This window comes from Heteronotia binoei, chromosome 1, assembly GCF_032191835.1.
Source record: "Heteronotia binoei isolate CCM8104 ecotype False Entrance Well chromosome 1, APGP_CSIRO_Hbin_v1, whole genome shotgun sequence".
Classification (NCBI taxonomy): Eukaryota; Metazoa; Chordata; class Lepidosauria; order Squamata; family Gekkonidae; genus Heteronotia; species Heteronotia binoei.
Genome location: NC_083223.1, coordinates 264,236,826 through 264,258,775, shown reverse-complemented (window position 1 = coordinate 264,258,775; position 21,950 = coordinate 264,236,826). Strand labels below are relative to the sequence as shown.

Sequence of the window (21,950 nt, the reverse complement as noted above, 5' to 3'; positions counted from 1 at the left end):
CCATCAGCCCAGCCATTGGTCCTGCTGGCAGGGGCTGATGGGAGTTGTAGGGAAAAACATCTGGAGAGCTACCGTTGACCACGCCTGGACTGGATGACCCTAGAGGTCACTTCCAACTGTATGATTCGAGGAAGAGGAGGAAGAAGAGAAAAGGAAAGGAAAAACAGGGAGGAAGAGGAGGGTTTATACCCCACCCTTTCTTGAAGTCTCAGAGCGGCTTAAAATTGCCTTCCCTTCCTCTCCCCACAACAGACACCCTGTGAGACGGGTGGGACTGAGAGAGCTCCAAGAGAAAAGGGACTAACCCAAGGTCACCCAGCTGGCTTCATGTAGAGGAGTGGGGAATCAGCCAGTTCTCCAAGATCGGAGTCCACTGCTCTTATGCATGACACCAAACTGGCTCTCACAGAGAATACAGGGCTCATGCACTGCCCCGATTACTGCCCCCCATCCCAGCCCTGGAGCTGCCGATCCAGGGCAACAACTCCTCAGCTGGCTCCTGGAACCGCCAACAGGGATGTGTTCGCAAGTGTCTCTCGGCTGCGGCCCACGTACCAGCCCACACTCCAGGGCTTGCTCCGGCAAGAGGAAGGCAGCGAAGTCGGTGAGCAGCTGGGGCCACTCCCGCAGGAGGCCGCGCAGGCGGGCATAGAGGTCCACGGCTGTCTGCTTGTGGACATTGCTCTCAAACTCGTAGATGATGCGCAGGAACTCCTCGTACTTGCCCGGGACGTGCCGCAAGGCCTCGCGGACCTACAAAAGGGGAGGGGTCTATCGTCAGAAAGCCAGCTCCCAATTTAGCCACTGAAAGTGGGCAATGTGATTGAAATGGGGAATGGGTGGGCAAAGTTCTAAGGGCGGCATAATCCTCAGTGTCTGGGCATGGGCAGAAAACACAATCCGGGCCTCAAGAGACCTGTCACGACTCGGGGGGGGGGGGTATTACCAATTGCTGCCACCACTCTGGGTTAAGGGTTCCCCTTGAGAAGGCCCAGAGTACCCTCCCAAGCCCTTCCAGGCCTCCCTTAGCTTAGGCCAAATAATGGGCGTGAGGACCAGGCAGGGTAAATAACAACAAAAAGCTTTATTTTAGTGCAATATAAATTAACAAGGTGCATAAAACAGTAAAAGGGGTGAAGGGGAAATAAACAAATGCCCTAACGCGCCTATCTATACAGTCCCTACCTAATACCAGCACTCACCCCTTGCCTTGGATGAGGGAGTAGGGTTGCCAATCCCCAGGTGTGGGCAGGGGATCCCCCAGTTTGGAGGCCCTCCCCCCGCTTCAGGGTTGTCAGAAAGCGGGGGGAGGGGAGGGAAATGTCTGCTGGGAACTCTGTTATTCCCTATGGAGATTTATTCCCATAGGAAATCATGGAAAATTGATCTGCGGGTATCTGGGGCTCTGGGGGGGGGGGCTGTTATTTGGGGTAGAGGCACCAAATTTTCAGTATAGCATCTAGTGCCTCTCCCCAAGACACCTCCCAAGTTTCAAAAAGATTGGACCACAAGGTCCAATTCTATGAGCCCCAAAAGAAGGTGCCCCTATCCTTCATTATTTCCTATGGAAGGAAGTAATTGAAAAGGTGTACTGTCCCTTTAAATGTGAGGGCCAGAACTCCCTTTGGTGTTCAATTATGCTTGTCACAGCCCTGATCTTGGCTCCACCCCTAATGTCTCCTGGCTCCACCCCCAAAGTTCCCAGATATTTCTTGAATTGGACTTGGCAACCCTATGAGGGAGCTTTCCCCTGCTCAAGCTCTCCAGGCACAGCCTGCCTCCAGCTCAGCCTTCCGGGAAAAGAACACCCACTTCCTGGGTTTGGCCTTTATATATTCTCTTCCCAGGCCCCACCCCTCTCTGGGTCTGTTTCCCTCCAAACCCCTTGCTACCCAGTCAGAGGGACAGAGGGGATCCCGGGAGATGTAGGCTTTTCCCAGTAACTCCTAAGCAGGCTTCCCTGGGGCCTGCAGGCCTCACTAGGCCCAGGATCATGACAAGACCGGAGACTGGGAGATATGTATCAGGGATCCCCAACCTTTTTGAGCCTGCGGGGACATTTAGAATCCTGACATGGGGTGGTGAGCACAGCCACAAAATGGCTGCCGCATGAGGAAATGGAACTAGCTGTACGATAATTGCCACCGCTTAGCATACATCAGGGGGGCGTGGCCTAATCGCAAAGGAGTTCCTGCTACAAAAAAGGCCCTGGTGATACGCCTCAACAATCGGTCTGTCCAGGCATCACAAAGATGTGATTTACCCGGCTGGCTCCAAAACATGCAGGAATGCCATTCCCATTATAAGAAAAGGAAGCGGGCGTGTTCCGAATCGGCAGCTCCTTACCCTGCCCAGGTAGGCCTGGGCAAAGGCCAAATCCTTCTGCTCCCGCAGCGGATCCCTCTCCAGAATGTCTTCGTCGTACAGCAGCAACAGCTTGGAGGTGTCCTTGCTGGCCCGAGCCCGGCCCCTCTTGGCCCGGGCCCTGTGGGAGCCCCGGCTTTTCCCGGGTGCTTTGGCGCACTCTCCTGCAACGGCACAACCCCGGAATCGTCACAGGCAGGAAAGGCGGCCATCAAGAAGGAGACTGCAGATTTATACCCTGCCCTTTTCTCTCAATCAGAGAATTACAATCTCCTTTATCTTCTCCCCCCCACAACAGACACCCTGTGAGGTGGGTGGGGCTGAGAGAGCTCTGCCAGAAGCTGCCCTTTTAAGGATAGCTCTGCAAGAGCTATGGCTGACCCAAGGCCATTCCAGCAGGTGCAAGTGGAGGAGGGGGGAATCAAACCCGGTTCTCCCAGATAAGAGTCCGTGCACTTCACCACTACACCAGACTGGCTCCCCTTGCCCTTGGGTACAGCCCGCTGCTCCTCTGGAAAACAAGCAGCAGTGCCTGTTTTTGTGCATTTCTTCATTTGATTTAAAACAATTGTATGCTATCTTTCTGCCTTGTTTTGGGTCTCCGAGGTGGCAAACTATCCAAAACAGAAGAAGATATTGGATTTATATCCCACCCTTCATTCTGAATCTCAGAGTGGTCACAATCTCCTTTACCTTTCCCCCCCCCCCCATCCCAAGACACCCAGTGAGGTAGGTGGGGCTGAGAGAGTTCTCCCGGAAGCAGCTCTTTCGAGGACAACTGCTGCAAGAGCTATGGCTGACCCAATGCCATTCCAACAGCTGCAAGTGGAGGAGTGGGGAACCAAACCTGGTTCTCCCAGATAAGATTCCGCGCACTTCACCACTACACCAAAATAGGACAGCGTTGTACTGCAGAAGGTCAGCACTCTTAGGTTAGGGTGCTTTAAGCCTGGAGAAAAGACTACTGAGGGATGATAGGATAGAGACTTACAGAATTATGCATGGGATAGAGAAAGTAGAGAAAGAAGTACTTTTCTCCCTTTCCCAAAATACAAGAACTCGTGGCCCCTCCATGAAATTAATGAGCAGGGGACTTACAGCAAATCAAAGGAAGTACTTCTTCACCCAAATGGTGGTTAGCACATGGAATTCACTGCCCCGGGAGGTGGCAGCAGCTACAAGAACAGGCAGCTTCACAAGCAGATTGGTGAAACATTTGGAGCAGAGGTCCATCAGTGGCTAGCAGTCACAAGGTATAGATGGAAGAAGAAGATATTGGATTTATATCCCGCCCTCCGCTCCAAATCTCAGAGCGGCTCACAATCTCCTCTACCTTCCTCCCCCACAACAGACACCCTGTGAGGTGGGTGGGGTTGAGAGGCCTCTCACAGCAGCTGCCCTTTCAAGGACAACCTCTGCCAGAGCTATGGCTGACCCAAGGCCATTCCAGCAGCTGCAAGTGGAGGAGGGGGGAATCAAACCCGGTTCTCCTAGATAAGAATCTGCACACAAACATTACACCAAACTGGTCCACTCTGGAGAGGAACATTTCCTGAATCCCAATACCAAAACGATACTGGCATTCAGCCACACTGGGAAATATATATATCCCTTGACTCAAAAACCCTACTGGGGTTGTTGTAAATCGACTGAGCCTTGATGGCCAAAACAACAACAAGAAAAGGGTGGTGCGCTGCTGCCCATAAGAACATAAGAGAAGCCATGTTGGATCAGGCCAGTGGCCCCTCCAGTCCAACACTCTGTGTCACACAGTGGCCATAAGAACATAAGAGAAGCCATGTTGGGTCAGGCCAATGGCCCCTCCAGTCCAACACTCTGTGTCACACAGTGGCCATAACAACATAAGAGAAGCCATGTTGGATCAGGCCAATGGCCCATCCAGTCCAACACTCTGTGTCACACAGTGGCCATCAGAACATAAGAGAAGCCATGTTGGATCAGGCCAATGGCCCATCCAGTCCAACACTCTGTGTCACACAGTGGCCATAACAACATAAGAGAAGCCATGTTGGATCAGGCCAGTGGCCCCTCCAGTCCAACACTCTGTCACACAGTGGCCATAAGAACATAAGAGAAGCCATGTTGGATCAGGCCAATGGCCCATCCAGTCCAACACTGTGTGTCACACAGTGGCCATAAGAACATAAGAGAAGCCATGTTGGATCAGGCCAATGGCCCATCCAGTCCAACACTGTGTGTCACACAGTGGCCATAAGAACATAAGAGAAGCCATGTTGGGTCAGGCCAATGGCCCATCCAGTCCAACACTCTGTGTCACACAGTGGCCATAACAACATAAGAGAAGCCATGTTGGATCAGGCCAGTGGCCCCTCCAGTCCAACACTCTGTCACACAGTGGCCATAAGAACATAAGAGAAGCCATGTTGGATCAGGCCAATGGCCCATCCAGTCTAACACTCTGTGTCACACAGTGGCCATAAGAACATAAGAGAAGCCATGTTGGATCAGGCCAGTGGCCCCTCCAGTCCAACACTCTGTGTCACACAGTGGCCATAAGAACATAAGAGAAGCCATGTTGGATCAGGCCAATGGCCCATCCAGTCCAACACTCTGTGTCACACAGTGGCCATAACAACATAAGAGAAGCCATGTTGGATCAGGCCAGTGGCCCCTCCAGTCCAACACTCTGTGTCACACAGTGGCCATAAGAACATAAGAGAAGCCATGTTGGATCAGGCCAATGGCCCATCCAGTCTAACACTGTGTCACATGGTGGCCAAAAAATCCCAGGTGCCATCAGGAGGTCCATCAGTGAGGCCAGAACACTAGAGGCCCTCTCACTGTGGCCCCCCAAGCACCAAGAATACAGAGCATCACTGCCCCAGACAGAGAGTTCCAACGTAAGAACATAAGAGAAGCCATGTTGGATCAGACCAACGGCCCATCCAGTCCAACACTCTGTGTCACAAAGTGGCCAAAAAGCCCAGGCGCCATCAGGAGGTTCACCAGTGGGGCCAGGGCATTCCCCAGGATGTGACTCAAGTCGGGCCTGCCACCTCTCCACAGACACACTGGACCCTCCCAAAAACTCACCTGGGGGGGTGCTGCTGGGCTCCACCTCGGGGGCGACGCAGGTCAGCGCGAGGGACGACGCCTGCCCGTCTCCGGGCCCTGCCGCCTCGTCCGTCATCTCGTCCTCCTTCTGCAGGCTTTCCATGTTCTCCCCTTCTTCCTCCTCTTCCTCCTCTTCCTCTGGCTCGGAGTTCTCCTCCTGGGAGTTCTCCTCCTCCGAGTCACCCTCTTGGCTCAGGCGCCTCTCGGAGGCCAGCCACGTCAGCTTCTCCATGGTCTCCTTATGGAACAAGAAACCCCCCAAACGCTCCTTTCAGTTCTCTTACGGCTGCTCCCTCCCGACAGGGACAGTCCCTTCCAGGGCTTTTTTGTAGCAGGGACTCCTTTGCATAATAGGCCACACCCCCTGATGTAGCCAATCCTCTTGGACCTTACAGTAGGCCCTGTAAGAAAAGCCCTGTAAGTTCTTGGAGGATGGGCTGCATCATGGGAGTGTGGCCTAATATGCAAAGGAGTTCCTGCTATAAAAAAGGCCCTGATCCCGTCCAGGGAGCAGAGGCCACCCCTTCACTTCCTCCCAGCCCTGTTACCCAGGAAACCCAAATCCAAGCGGCCTCATGAGCCACGGGAAAGGATTATTCCCTACCTTTCTCCCCAGTGGGGACCCAAGGTAGCTTACATCGCTCTCCTCTCCTCCATTTTAATCCCACAACAACCCTGTAAGGTAGGTGAGGTGAAGTGTTTATGACTGGCCTAAGGTAACACAATGAGCTGACCCAAGGCCGTTCCAGCAGGTGCAAGTGGAGGAGGGGGGAATCAAACCCGGTTCTTCCAGGTAAGAGTCCACGCACTTAACCACTACACTACACCAAACTGGCAAGGTGATCAGATGCTATCCAAGGTGGTAAGAGTAGTAGAAGTGGAAGAGGAGGAGGAGGAGGAGACTGGATTTGGGGCCAGCAATTTTTCTCCCAAGCCAGTTTGGCTAGAGATCGTGGAAGCTTTTTTTTGCCATCTTCCGGGCATGGAGTAGGAGCCGCTGGGGACGTATGAGGGAGGTTCCTTCCAACTCTATGGTTCTATGAAAACGATCAACAGGGTTATGCAAGTATTGTCCCCTGCTACTGTGGAGATTGACGCCTCTCAGCTACTCTCGTCTCTGTCTCTGCTGGCTCCCGTCCTCCGCAACGGCTTGAAAGAGCGGCCTGGCTCTGCAGCGTTCCGATGGCTCCGAAATGGGGGCCCATAACGGGGACAGAAGGAACGGGACCGGTGGCTATTTTGACATTTCGCCCTTCGATCACACCAGAGCCCAGCAGGGCGTTGTTGGCCGCCCCTGAGAATCGGGGCTTTACGTTTTTGGTTTTTTAGAGCAAATTCCAGACAAGGTTCGGCGCTGTCGCAACACCCCCTTTGAAAATAGAGAAGATGATGATGACGACATTGGATTTATATCCCGCCCTCCACTCCGAAGAGTCTCAGAGCAGCTCACAATCTCCTTTACCTTCCTCCCCCACAACAGACACCCTGTGAGGTAGATGAAGATATTGGATTTATATCCCGCCCTCCACTCCGAAGAGTCTCAGAGCGGCTCACAATCTCCTTTCCCTTCCTCCCCCACAACAGACACCCTGTGAGGTAGATGAAGATATTAGATTTATATCCCGCCCTCCACTCCGAAGAGTCTCAGAGCGGCTCACAATCTCCTTTCCCTTCCTCCCCCACAACAGACACCCTGTGAGGTAGATGAAGATATTGGATTTATATCCCGCCCTCCACTCCAAAGAGTCTCAGAGCGGCTCACAATCTCCTTTCCCTTCCTCCCCCACAACAGACACCCTGTGAGGTAGATGAAGATATTGGATTTATATCCCGCCCTCCACTCCGAAGAGTCTCAGAGCGGCTCACAATCTCTTTCCCTTCCTTCCCCACAACAGACACCCTGTGAGGTAGATGAAGATATTGGATTTATATCCCGCCCTCCACTCTGAAGAGTCTCAGAGCGGCTCACTATCTCCTTTACCTTCCTCCCCCACAACAGACACCCTGTGAGGTAGATGAAGATATTGGATTTATATCCCGCCCTCCACTCCGAAGAGTCTCAGAGGGGCTCACAATCTCCTTTACCTTCCTCCCCCACAACAGACACCCTGTGAGGTAGATGAAGATATTGGATTTATATCCCGCCCTCCACTTCGAAGAGTCTCAGAGCGGCTCACAATCTCCTTGTGATATAAATCCAATATCCTCTTCTTCATCTTCTTCTTATAAACCCCGGGATTTAGGGAAAGGGTGCTGATTGCACTAGAGACAGGGAGTCTGTGCTGGTCAAGTCATAAAATTAACAACCCTTGTTGATTTCAAGCCATGAATTTAACATCTCTTGTTCGAGGCCTCCAACGTAGAATGTGACTCTAATATAAAACGGGACTTAGGTTTACAGAGAATTAATGCTTTAGTATTAGAGTATAAGACAGAGTAAGTTTGACTACAAGAACTGGGCAAAAGTTCATCTGAATGAATTCTAACTGTATAACCTTCCAACTGTATTCTGGAATTGTACTAATGTTACCTAATCGTTTTGCCTTTCTGCACACATATTTTAAGCCTTCTGTCCGGAGAAGAAACTTAAGCGTCATAAAGTTTATCAGTGCGGTTTGGAAAACGATTCATTCGTCTCCATGAGTTCCGGAAAAGCTACAGGTTGTTTGGGTTACTGAGGGTACCAAAGGTGTACAAAAGTAAATCCCGCCTCACCCCCCAAACGTGCTCCTTCCCACACCTGGATTTCTATCCTCAGACAAAAAAAGGGTTTTACCTGAAGCTCCGGTACGGACAGCACCGATTCCTCCGAAGCCGACGACATTTCCTCGTCTTCCTCGTCTTGAGTGAAGTCGTCAAAGTCCTCCTCCTCGTCCTCTTCCGGACCGTCCTTCTCACCCATTGCCTCCCGGCTGGCCGGAACCCCTGCCGCGTGGCCGTCTGCGCTGGACGGATCCTCGGGCTTTACGGAGGGACTCCTGGACTCAGCAGCCGGTGTGTTGGAGACCTTCTCGGGGGAACCCCGTTCTGTCCCGGCGGCCGTGTCTCCCGGGCATTGCCCTCCACTCTTCGGGGAGCCCTGCTCCTCCTTCTGCTCACTTGCACCCTCTGGAGGGGGGTCCACGTCAAGCTCCTGTCCCAGACCAAGCACCAGCTCCTCTTTAACAGGAGCTGCCACGGAGCTCGTCTCTGCTGGAACCAGAACCGCTTCTGGTGGGGCGATGCAGAATTCTTCAGACTTGGCCTTCATTCTCTCTGCTAATTCTGCTAAAGGGGTAAAGGGGCCCTCGGCGGGAAGCTCTGTGACTTTCTCCTCTGCTGTTTCCGGGCAGGCCTGGAGAGAAGCCGCCATTTGGTCTCCGCTCTCCGGCTCAGAAGCCTGCGGGCCGCTGTCCTCCCTGGCGGGCGTTGCCGCACACGAAGACTGTTCCCGTGGCTCCGTCCAGGGTTCTGGAAGGGAGCACCCACTTTCCCCACCCGCAGCAGCCGGGCTGACAAATTCAGCGGAAGCAGGAAAGCCAGGGGAGTTTGCGGGGACCAACAAGGAAGGGGATGGGGAAGTCACAAGCGGCTGGCTCAGCGGGCAAGAGAAGGGGGCAGGGTTCACCAGCAGGGTGGTGATGGGGATGGGCTGCGCAGCGCCACCTCTGGCCGCGGCCAGGGGCTGCAGGACGTTGCAGCCGTTGGCGATGCTGACCGTTTTCACAGCAGCGGCAGGGACGGTGAAGACCACAGGAGCCGGGGGGAGCAGCGGAGCAGGCTTGGGGCCCTTCTTCTTCTGGTACTTCCTGGGGCCACTGGGCTTCCAGATTTTGGACACAGGGAGCACCGGAAACATCATTTTGGGCTGAAAGGTGACGGGCACAGACGAGATCAAGCTCTGTGGCATGGCGGCGGCCAAGCAGGGCCTGGAGGCGGCGTGCTGAGAGGAGAACAGGCCCCGGAGCTCAAATCCACCCCTGTTTGCCACGGCTGGCTGCAGGCTCGCGGGCTGGATGCGGGGCAGGTGCTGGACCGCGGCGGCGGGTTGGATCCAGCGGGGAATGCGGGCCGCGATTTTGCTGGGAGGCGCATCCGGCTGGGGCTGCTTGGCGGTCACTTTCAGGTAGTTGCCGGCCCCGCTGCTCCGGACCGGGAGGGGCTTTGTGGTTGCGGGCCGCTGCCGCCTCCAGGTCTTCTTGTAGATATGGCTGGGGAGCGGCCTCAGGATCAGTTCCAAGCCCTTGGGCACGTGCAGGGAATACTTCCCCTGGCTTGCGTCTTCTGCGGACTCTTTTGCCGGCTGGCTAAGCTTGAGATCCCCAAGTGGAGCTTCTTCGGCAGGTTGCTTCAGCGCTTCTTGGAGGTAAGGCAAGCTGTCCTAGATGGAAGAGTAACAGGGGAGTTAGGCACAAACCAAAATATACCATAAAAAATTACAGGGGAACTGAGGGCATGCAGAGATGTTCCACTGAACCGGTTTGAAACATGTACAGGCAGCTTTTCTGGTAAAAGGAGGCTACAAGCAAATCCTCCTACCAAGTAATTCCTGCATCGTTCAGTGTGTCACGTTTAAATGTTTATGCTTTATTTCAGTTCTGTATCAGACTGCAGCTTGTTTTCAGATTTCTGCAATCCATAAGCTCATGAGAAGAGCCCTGCTGGATCAGACCAGTGAGGGTTCATCTAGTCCAGCCTCCTGTCTCACACAGCGGCCTCAACCAGTTTCTCTGGAGGGCCAACAACAGGGCAGAGAGGCCGAGGCCTTCCCCTCAAGAGGACATCAGAAGAGCCCTGCTGGATCAGACCAATGAGGGTCCATCTAGTTCAGCATCCTGTCTCACACAGCGGCCTCAACCAGTTTCTCTGGAGGGCCAACAACAGGGCAGAGAGGCTGAGGCCTTCCCCTCATAAGAGCTTCAGAAGAGCCCTGCTGGATCAGACCAGTGAGGGTCCATCTAGTCCAGCATCCTGCCTCACACAGTTGCCACAGCCAGTTTTTCTTGAGGGCCAACAATATGGCAGAGAGGCCGAGCCCTTCCCCTCATAAGAACATCAGAAGAGCCCTGCTGGATCAGACCACTGAGGGTCCATCTAGTCCAGCATCCTATCTCACACAGTGGCCTCAACCAGTTCCTCTGGAGGGCCAACAACAGGGAACAGAGGCTGAGGCCTTCCCCTCAAAAGAACATCAGAAGAGCCCTGCTGGATCAGACCAGTGAGGCTTCATCTAGTCCAGCCTCCTGTCTCACACAGTGGCCTCAACCAGTTCCTCTGGAGGGCCAACAACAGGGCAGAGAGGCTGAGGCCTTCCCCTCATAAGAGCTTCAGAAGAGCCCTGCTGGATCAGACCAGTGAGGGTCCATCTAGTCCAGCATCCTGCCTCACACAGTGGCCACAGCCAGTTTTTCTTGAGGGCCAACAATATGGCAGAGAGGCCGAGCCCTTCCCCTCATAAGAACTTCAGAAGAGCCCTGCTGGATCAGACCACTGAGGGTCCATCTAGTCCAGCATCCGGTCTCACACAGTGGCCTCAACCAGTTCCTCTGGAGGGCCAATAACAGGGCAGAGAGGCTGAGGCCTTCCCCTCAGAAGAACATCAGAAGAGCCCTGCTGGATCAGACCAGTGAGGGTCCATCTAGTCCAGCCTCCTGTCTCACACAGTGGCCTCAACCAGTTCCTCTGGAGGGCCCACAACAGGGCAGAGAGGCTGAGGCCTTCCCCTCAGAAGAACATCAGAAGAGCCCTGCTGGATCAGACCAGTGAGGGTCCATCTAGTCCAGCCTCCTGTCTCACACAGTGGCCTCAACCAGTTCCTCTGGAGGGCCCACAACAGGGCAGAGAGGCTGAGGCCTTCCCCTCATAAGAACATCAGAAGAGCCCTGCTGGATCAGACCAATTCCAACAACAGGTCACAGAGGCCGAGGCCTTCCCTTAGTGGCTTTGAATGTGGAGGTCCCCCCCAGCCACTATGGCTAGTAGCCATCAATATACTTATCCTCCATTAATCTATCTAATCCTCTTCTGACTCTTATCTGGGAGAACTGGGTTTGATTCCCCACTCCTCCACTTGCAGCTGCAGGAATGGCCTTAGGTCAGCAATAGCTCTCATAGAGGTTGTTCTTGAAAGCGCAGCCGCTGTGAGAGCTCTCTCAGCCCCATTTCTAGTTTTATAACTAGAAATGTTTTATAACTGGAAATGGAAACTGAAATTTTTATGTATAATATTTTGTACTGTGCCCAAGTTATAACATATTGTACTGTATGGGGGCCTGCCTATCTACAGGACCGCCTTTCTTCACATGTTCCCCAGCAGCACTGCGTTCAGGGGCACAAAATCTCCTGTCCATCCCTGGACCCTTGCTCCACAAGGGCTAGGGCCTTCTCGGTGGCAGCACCAGGAATGTGGAATGCCCTCCCGAAGGCTATAAGGGCTCTGCTGGATCTTTCTACCTTCCGCAGGGCCTGCAAGACAGAACTGTTCCGACAGGCATTTAACATCTGATTCGGGAGAAGACTGCCACCCCACATCTCTAACTATCTGATCACACATATATTGGCCACTGTGTGACACAGAGTGTAGGGCTGGATGGGCCATTGGCCTGATCCAACATGGCTTCTCTTATGTTCTTATGGCCACTGTGTGACACAGAGTGTTGGACTGGATGGGCCATTGACCTGATCCGACATGACTTCTCTTATGTTCTTATGGCCACTGTGTGACACAGAGTGTTGGGCTGGATGGGCCATTGGCCTGATCCAACATGGCTTCTCTTATGTTCTTATGGCCACTGTGTGACACAGAATGTTGGACTGGATGGGCCATTGGCCTGATCCGACATGACTTCTCTTATGTTCTTATGGCCACTGTGTGACACAGTGTTTGACTAGATGGGCCACTGGCCTGATCCAACATGGCTTCTCTTATGTTCTTATGGCCACTGTGTGATAGAGTGTTGGACTGGATGGGCCATTGGACTGACCCAACATGGCTTCTCTTATGTACTTATGGCCACTGTGTGACACAGAGTGTTGGGCTGGATGGGCCACTGGCCTGATCCAACATGGCTTCTCTTATGTTCTTATGGCCACTGTGTGATAGAGTGTTGGACTGGATGGGCCATTGGACTGACCCAACATGGCTTCTCTTATGTACTTATGGCCACTGTGTGACACAGAGTGTTGAGCTGGATGGGCCACTGGCCTGATCCAACATGGCTTCTCTTATGTTCTTATGGCCACTGTGTGACACAGAATGTTGGACTGGATGGGCCATTGGCCTGAACCGACATGACTTCTCTTATGTTCTTATCACCATCAGGAAAAGAATCCACCTATATCAAAGACAGCACCATAGAATGTTTTTTAGAATGTTTTAATTGTAATTGTATTGTATTGGTTTTTAAATTGTAAATGTAAATATTTAAATTGATTGTAAGCTGCCCTGAGTTCACTTGCGGAGAGGGCGGGATAGAAATTTAAGGTAAATAAATAAATAAATAAAATAAATAAGTTCAATTGTATACCTTGGTTTTTGTTTTAATGCCACTTGTAACCTATTTTCTTTCCTTTTGGATGGGTCTCTGACCGTATTGAAAGAGCCCCATGGCGCAGAATGTTAAAAGCTGTAGTACTGCAGTCCTAAGCTCTGCTCACGACCTGAGTTCGATCCCCAGCGGAAGCTGGGTTTTCAGGTAGCTGGCTCGAGGTTGACTCAGCCTTCCATCCTTCCGAGGTCGGTAAAATGGGTACCCAGCTTGCTGCGGGTGGGAGGTGTAGATGACTGGGGAAGGCAATGGCAAACCACCCCGTAAAAAGTCTACTGTGAAAATGTTGTGAAAGCAACGTCACCCCAGAGTCGGAAACAACTGGTGCTTGCACAGAGGATCTTTCCTTTCCCTGACCATATTAAACTAAAATTGACCTGAATCTCTGATTCAGAGAGAAGGGAAAGGAAAGGTCCCCTGAGCAAGCACCAGTCGTTTCCGACTCTGGGGTGACGTTGCATCACGACATTTTCACGACAGACTTTTTACGGGGTGGTTTGCCATTGCCTTCCCCAGTCCTCTACGCTTTCCCCCCAGCAAGCTGGGTACTCATTTTACCAACCTCGGAAGGATGGAAGGCTGAGTCAACCTTGAGCCGGCTACCTGAATTCAGCTTCCTCTGGAATCGAACTCAGGTCGTGAGCAGAGTTCAGACCGCAGTACTGCAGTTTTACCACTCTGCGCCACGGGGCTTCCTTCAGAGAGAAGAGCAGGGTATAAATCTGCAGTCTTCTTTTTAAAGCTTATTCCTGTGGTCATCGCTATATTCTTTAACAGCCATTTCCACATTTTCATCACTTTCTGGAATAAAGGAGTACCTTTTTTTTGTCCATCCTAAACCCAATGAAGCCCATCAGATTAATTGGATGCCCTCGAGTTCCAGTAATTTGGGAGAGGGAGAAAAAGTTCTCTTTTTCAACTCTCTCCACCCCATGAATAATTATATACACCTTTTAAGGCGCCCCCCCCCCCATGTACAAACCCTATTGTTTATTGGGAGTCCCAGCCATTTGATCTTATTAACACTGCCTAAGCTGCCTTGAGTTTCACTGAGAAAGGCAGACTATAAATAACGCAAATTACTAGTAAAAATAATCAACAGACAGGATGACACACACACTCCTCCATCTACTCACTCTAAGGATTCATTCAACGCAACTCTGACTCCAAGCTGCTTAAAGAAAAAACAGCTGGAACAGAGTTGCTTTGCAATCCTTTCTGAAAGTAAGAGTTGCCATTCTGTGTCTCCAGCTGGGTGCAGTGATTGCTCAGGGGGCATGGGGCCATCACTGCAAAGGCCCCGCTTCCAGCAAGTTGGGAGTTTATTCCCCTCACGTAGTTGGCATTTCCGAGGGCAACCACAGCACAGACTAAGAACAAGTCTATAAAGTTTTGTGGTTCTTCGGACCATGACAGACTTGTAATGGGGCTTTTAGGAGACCTGGTTTGGTGAAATGGAGAGTTGGGTTTGGTTTTAGGAGAGCCAGTTTGGTGTAGTGGTTAAGGGCATGGACTCTTATCTGGGAGAACCAGGTATGATTCCCCACTTGCAGCTGCTGGAACGGCCTTGGGGCAGCCATAGCTCTCGCAGAGCTGTCCTTGAAAGGGCAGCTTCTGTGAAAGCTCTCTTGGCCCCACCCACCTCACAGAGTGTCTGTTGTGGGGGAAGAAGTTAAAGTAAGTAAGTAAAATTTTATTTGTATCCCGCCCTCCCCGCCTAGGCAGGCTCAGGGCGGCTAACAGCATTTCATAAACATACAATAATAAATATAAAAACTTTAAATTTAACCATATAAATTTAAATTTAACATCCTTTAAAAACCAATCAATATAATTAAAATTATATAATTTAATTTAATCTGACAGTAATAATGGCATTTTGACGCTAATTTCTGTCAGTTTGCATAATTTTCATGATGACATAGGTCCTTAGACAGGACCATGTTGGCGGACCCTTGATTAAAGGAGCTTGTAAGCTGTTCTGAGACTGATTCAGAGAGAAGGGCGGGGTATAAATCTACAGTCGTCTTCTTTATGGGAGAAACAGACCACAGTCATGTTTTGGGGGAGTGGAGAGTACCTGCGGTTCTGTTATACCAGCCTAACATTGTAACATTTCCACTATGACCCATAATCCGCCTTCAGCCACCAGGAAAGGCAGCAGCTGGTGGAGGAACTGGGGCTCAGTGGCACAGTGTCTGCTTGAAGAAGACGACGACTGCAGATTTATACCTCGCCCTTCTCTCTGAATCAGAGACTCAGAGTGGCTTACAATCTCCTATATCTTCTCCCCCCACAACAGACACCCTGTGAGGTGGGTGGGGCTGAGAGGGCTCTCCCAGCAGCTGCCCTTTCAAGGACAACCTCTGCCAGAGCTATGGCTGACCCAGGGCCATTCCAGCAGCTCCAAGTGGAGGAGTGGGGAATCAAACCCGGTTCTCCCGGATAAGAGCCCACGCACTTAACCACTACACCAAACTGGCTCTCTCGGCACGTGGAAGGTCCTAGGGTGAATCCCTGGCATCTCCCTGAAAAGGTCAGGGGGCTGGCAATGTGAAAGACCTCTGTGGGAGACCCTGGACCACCTCTTGCATCGAGAGTAGGGCTGTGGCTCAGTAGCAGAGCTTTGCACGCGGTAAGTCCCAGGTTCGATCCCCAGCATCTCAGCTTTAAAGGAGTGGGCGGTAGGTGATTGGAAAGACCTCCACAGCCTGGAGAGCTGCTGCCAGTCTGATTAGGCCAAACCAGGGCTTTTTTTTTTTGTAGCAGGAACTCCTTTGCATATTAGGCCACACACACCTCGCCTGTTAAGCAGCCGATCCTCCAAGAGCTTACAGGGCTCTTCTTGCATTGTACTGTAGCACCTTCAATTTATATTGGTTTTAATCTATTTATCAAACTGTGTTTTAACTGTATTTTATTGTATCAATTGTATTTTATTGTAATCGTGGTATACATCGTGTCTTATGAGCCGCCCTGAGCCTGCCCTGGCGGGGAGGGCGGGATATAAATAAAAGTTTATTATTTATTATTATTATTCTTACAGGGCCAACTGTAAGCTCCAGGAGGATTGGCTACATCAGGGAGGTGTGGCCTAATATGCAAAGGCGCTCCTTCTAGAATTCCACCCTTGTAGCCAATCCTCCAAGAGCTTGCAGGACTCTTCGTACAGGGCCTCCTGTAAGCTCCAGGAGGATTGGCTACATCCAGGGGGTGTGGCCTGATATGCAAAGGAGCTCCTGCTACAAAAAAAAAGCCCTGGACCAGACTGCTCTTACGATATAAGGCAGGTTCATGCATCCAAATGGGTAAACAGAGACTGAATCCATCCGAAGTGTGCCGCTGTGCCTAAAGAAGACTACGCAGGAGCGCTCTGGAGGCAAGCAGCCTGATCAGGTAAGAAAAGGAAGTACCTTCAACCAGGAGGGGAGGAGATGCTCGTCTCTCTCAATGGGAGGCTTCCAGTCGCCAGGCTGGATCTCCTCGCAAAGCTCAGATAGAACGGGCAGCTGCTTCGTCTTCTTGTAGTACTAAAGATTTGAGAGAGACACAGACAGAAAGAGAGAGAAAGAGAGAGAGACAAAGACACAGAGAGAGACAAAGACAGAGAGACAAAGACAGAAAGAGAAAGACAGAGAGAGAGATGGTGGTCATTAGCAAGAGTCCAATGCCCTGGATTAAATTTTGCCCTTCAGCTCAATAGCACTGCCCTCTGTACCTGGCTGGGCAGATTCCAGCACTGTCCCTGAGAATAGACTCCTATAGAGGAAGGTCTGGTGTAGGGAAATTCAACTTGGGGGAGCTGGGGGGGGGGAGAGCTTGTGAGAGTCCCTTTCCTCCCAGGCAGCTCTGAGGCTCTGTCCCACACCCTTTGCAAACCCAACATGGCAGGGGCTAAGCCCCCTTCTGGGCATCACATCTGTAATCCCACCTTTGGTTCTGGACACCTCCAAGCAACAGTGTCCTTGGTGTCCTGGAGCTACAGCTAAGTTAGATGCATTGCCAAAGCAGAGCCCTGCTGGATCAGACCAGAGGTCCGGCTAGGCCAGCATTGTGTCCCACGCAGCGGGAAACCAGTTCCTCTGGATGGCCAGCTACAGGGCAGAGAGGCCAAGGCCTTCCCCTGATACAAACATAAGAAGGAGTCCTGCTGGATCAGACCAGTGAGGGCCCAGTGCTGTGTGAGACAGGAGACATTCCCTCCTGCCTCACACAGCAGCCAACAAGTTTTTCTGGAGGCCCCACAACAGGACACAGAGGCTGAAAAGCTCTATTGGATCAGTCCAGTGGTCCATCTGGTCCAGCAACCTGTCTCACACAGCAACCAACCCACTATTCTGGAGGGCCAATAAACTGGGGTTAGAGCCTAGAGGCTGAGGCCTTCCCCTGATATTCAAGTTGAACGCGGAGATCCCCTTTACATCACCGTGGCTAGTAGCCACTGACAGACCTCTCCTACGTGGATCTATCTGGTCCCCTTTTAAAGTTGCCTGTTCCTGCAGCTGTCACTGCATCCTCCGGCAGTGAAGTCCGCATTTTAGTCACTCTCTGGGTAATGAAGGACATCCTCTCGTCCGTCCTGAATCTTGAGCAGGGTCCCAGGCAGGGAAGGGGGGCTTTCTCTTGCCAGTGAGAGTGCCCTTCCTCTCGGGTAGCTCTGAGGCTCTGCTCTGCACTGCACCCTCTGCAAACCCCAGAAGCCCGATGCCCTTGAGTTCTAGTTAGGGTTGCCAAGTCCAATTCAAGAAATATCTGGGGATGCTGGGGGCGGAGCCAGGAGACTTTGGGGGTGGAGCGAGGAGACTTTGAGGGTGGAGCCAGGAGACTTTGGGGGTGGAGCCAGGAGCAAGGCTGTGACAAACATAATTGAACCCCAAAGGGAGTTCTGGCCATCACATTTAAAGGGACCGCACGACTTTTAAATGCCTTCCCTCCATGGGAAATAATGAAGGATAGGGGGCCCATAAAATTGGACCCCTCAGTCCAGTCTTTTTGAAACTTGGGTGGTATTTTGTGGAGAGACACTGGATGCTATGGTGCATCCATTTTGTGCCTCTAACTCAAAAAACAGCCTCCCCCCGAGTCCCAGATACCCGCAGATCAATTCTCCATTATACCCTATGGGAATCAGTTTCCATAGGGAATAATGGAGTGCCCAGTGGACATTCCCTCCCCCCCTGCTTTCTGATGACCCTGAAGCGGGGGGAGGGCCTCCAAACCGGGGGATCCCCTGCCCCCACCTGGGGCTGCAGAGTTCTTGGCGTCCTGGAGCTGCAGCTAAGTTAGATGCATCACCTAAGCAGAGCCGTGCTGGCTCAGACCAGAGGTCCAGCTGGTCCAGCGTTGTGTCCCACAGTGGGAAACCAGTTCCTCTGGATGGCAAGTTACAAAGCAGAGAGGCCAAGGCCTTCCCCTGATACCAACATAAGAAGAGCCCTGCTGGATGAAATCGGCCCAGTGGTCCATCTAGTCCAGCATCCAGTCTCACACAGCAACCAACCCATTATTCTGGAGGGCCAATAAACTTGGATTAGAGGCTGAGGCCTTCCCGATACTCCTGCTGAACGCAGAGATCCCCATTATGTCACCGTAGCAACCCTAGTTCTAGTACTTTGGGAGAGGGAGAAGAAGTCGCCAGGAATGCTGGGAACGGAGGGTAGATCCCACCTCTCTCTCTGCTACAGATGGGGGTCTGACCGGGAGCCACGAGGGCCGATCGCTCACTCACTTTTATGACGTTGTCGGGGGCCCGGTTCATGGTGAGGTTCTTGATGCGCACCATCAGCTGGTGGGCGGTTTTGGTGGTCAGGAGGTACTTGCTGATCAGGGGTTTTGGGAACTCGATCCCTTCAAAATGCTTCAGTCCCAAGGCTACCAAGCTGAAAAGAGTGGAGAAGCGAGGCAGGAGATGGGGGTTCATCCAGAAGAACAAGGCCTCTTCCCGCCTCCCGCTGCCGCGTCTGGAACTAGAGAGCTGGCACACACCCAGTACCCTGAACCGTTCTGGGAAACCTTGCCATTGAAACGGCAAAAACAGGACACAAACATGACAACAAACAAGAGAAGAGAGTCTGGTGGGTGCAGGGGTTAAGTGTGCGGACTCTTATCTGGTAAAAATCGGGTTTGATTCCCCACTCTTCCACTTGCAGCTGCTGGAATGGCCTTGGGTCAGCCATAGCTATTGCAAGAGTTGTCCTTGAAAGGGCAGCTGCTGTGAGAGCTCTCTCAGCCCCACCCACCTCACAGGGTGTCTATTGTGGGGGAGAAAGGGAAAGAAGAATGTAGACCACTCTGAGACTCTGTCCTTGAAAGGGCAGCTTCTGGGAGAGCTCGCTCAGCCCCACCCGCCTCACAGGGTGTCTGTTGTGAGGGAGGAAGGGAAAGAAGAATGTAGGCCACTCTGAGACTCTGTCCTTGAAAGGGCACCTTCTGGGAGAGCTCTCTCAGCCCCACCTGCCTCACAGGGTGTCTGTTGTGGGGGAGGAAGGGAAAGAAGACTGTAGGCCACTCTTGAAAGGGCACCTTCTGGGACAGCTCTCTCAGCCCCACCAGCCTCACAGGGTGTATGTTGTGAGGGAGGAAGGGAAAGAAGACTGTAGGCTGCTCTGAGACTCTGTCCTTGAAAGGGAACCTTCTGGGAGAGCTCTCTCAGCCCCACCCGCCTCACAGGGTGTCTGTTGTGAGGGAGGAAGGGAAAGAAGATTGTAGGCCACTCTGAGACTCTGTCCTTGAAAGGGCACCTTCTGGGAGAGTTCACTCAGCCTCACCTGCCTCACAGGGTGTCTGTTGTGGGGGAGGAAGGGAAAGGAGATTGTAGGCCACTCTGAGCCTCTGTCCTTGAAATGGCAGCTGCTGTGAGAGCCCTCTCCAGCCCCACCCACCTCACAGGGTGTCTGTTGTGGGGGAGGAAGGGAAAGGAGATTGTAAGCCACTCTGAGACTCTTGAGATTCAGAGTGCAGGGTGGGATATAAATCCAATATCATCATCTTCTTCTTAAACAGTCCTTGTTTTGGGCAGGAGCTCACAGGAGCAGAGCTCTAAGGTTTATTGTTTTCTTTCTTACTTACTCTCCCATCAAAAGAAAATACTTGCTTCTGGACTCCGTTGTTCAAACCTCCTGTGAGCATTTTGCTGAACTCTGAGATCTGACAAACTTTCTCATATTTTGCCTCACAAAAAATGGGAAACATGGAAAACATATGAAGCAGACAGGTGGAAATCATCATCACGCCACTGTGGCCACATAAGACAAAGTAATTTAAAGAGCATGATGGGAAGTAAGGTATTATTGTGACAATTATAATTCAAGAAGCATTTTAAGGGAGATGCGGAGCTGATAGAATTTAGTGCACCTTAGGCAAGGGTGGCCAAACTGTGGCTCGGGAGCCACATGTGGCTCTTTCACACATATTGTGTGGCTCTCTTTAAATTGCTTCTTCAAGCCAAGCTGCTTTCTTTCTACCTCTCCCTCCCCATCTTCCTTCTTTCCTTCCCTCCCTCCTTCCCTTCTTCCTTCCTTCTTTCCCTTCCTTCCTTCCTTCCCTCCTTCCTTCTCTCCCTCCTTCCCTCCTTCCTCCCTCCCTCCTTCCTTCCTTCCTTCCTTCCTTCCCTTCCTTCCTTCCCTCCTTCCTTCCCTCCCTCCCTCCTTCCCTCCTTCCTTCCTCCCTCCTTCCCTCCCTCCCTCCTTCCTTCCTTCCTTCCTTCCTTCCTTCCTTCCTTCCTTCCTTCCTTCCTTCCTTCCTTCCTTCCTTCCTTCCTTCCCTCCTTCCTTCCTTCCTTCCTCCCTACCTCCCATCCTGCTCTCAAACATCTGATCTTCACGTCTTGTGGCTCTCTGACATTTATTCTGTGTGGCTCTTGGATTAAGCAAGTTTGGCCACCCCTGCGTGATGCCAGGGGTGTGCGGTGTGTGTATATGAGTGATGGCAATGAGCTCTGGCTCCTCTTTTTTCTACAAAATGACCCCCGACGTCAAATATGATTTTGGAAGGGAGCCCTGTTGATCTGCGGTCAAAGATTCAAGCTCAGCAGCACCTCGGGGGATCAACAGGATTTTTTTTTTTGGGGGGGGGGGGAGATGACCTTTCAAGAGCTTTCACTTTCAAAAGCTAACAGAAGAAGAAGAGTTGGTTTTATATCACGCTCTTCACTACCCAAAGGAGTCACTCTGAATCTCAGAGCGGCTCACAAGCTCCTTTCCCTTCTTCTCCCTGCAACAGACACCCTGTGAGGTAGGTGGGACTGAGAGAAGAAGACGACTGCAGATTTATACCCTGCCCTTCTCTCAGAATCAAAGACTCAGAGCGGCTTCCAATCTCCTATATCTTCTCCTCCCACAACAGACACCCTGTGAGGTGGGTGGGGCTGAGAGGGCTCTCACGGCAGCTGCCCTTTCAAGGACAACTCTTGCCAGAGCTATGGCTGACCCAAGGCCATTCCAGCAGGTGCAAGAGGAGGAGTGGGGAATCAAACCCGATTTTCCCAGATTAGAGTCCGCACACTTAACCACTACACCAAACTGGCTCTCTGAGAGAACTGCTCTCTCAAGAGAGAGAACAACTCTGAGAGAACTGCAACTGGCCCAAGGTCTCCCCAGCTGGCTGCACGCAGAGGTGGAGTGGGGAATCAAACCCAGATTAGAGTCTGCGCTCTTAACTGCTATGCCACAGCTGTTCACACTGAAAATCACGCTGGCCCCCGTGGTGCTCCCGGCCTTGAAACCAGCTCTTTGGCAAATGTAACAATTGACTGACAGCAGTGCCTCCCTTCTCCCCACGCCAGCCGGAGAGGCTTGGCCGCTTGCATCAGAGGACTCCGTCACTGTTAGCAGGACAGATTCTCGGAATCCATCCCTTAACAGCTGAAAAACAGGTCAGCTCTCTGCCCCTCTACTGACCACAGGGCTTTTTTTTTTGTAGCAGGAACTCCTTTGCATATTAGGCCACACACCCCTGAGGTAGCCA

The 21,950-nt window shown here is 52.0% G+C and overlaps 1 protein-coding gene across 1 annotated transcript in view; it reads right to left on the bottom strand.

Annotated features, from left to right (window-relative positions):
- Positions 1-21,950, bottom strand: part of LOC132581383 (GON-4-like protein) — an 87,334-nt gene that overhangs the window by 15,673 nt on the left and 49,711 nt on the right. The window contains exons 16-21 of the mRNA XM_060252653.1: positions 18,715-18,998; positions 16,400-16,516; positions 8,237-9,820; positions 5,440-5,698; positions 2,347-2,528; positions 556-753 (exon numbers count right to left, since the gene is read on the bottom strand). Coding sequence (XP_060108636.1) covers positions 556-753; positions 2,347-2,528; positions 5,440-5,698; positions 8,237-9,820; positions 16,400-16,516; positions 18,715-18,998 — 2,624 coding nt within the window. The remainder of the gene's footprint in view (positions 1-555; positions 754-2,346; positions 2,529-5,439; positions 5,699-8,236; positions 9,821-16,399; positions 16,517-18,714; positions 18,999-21,950) is intronic.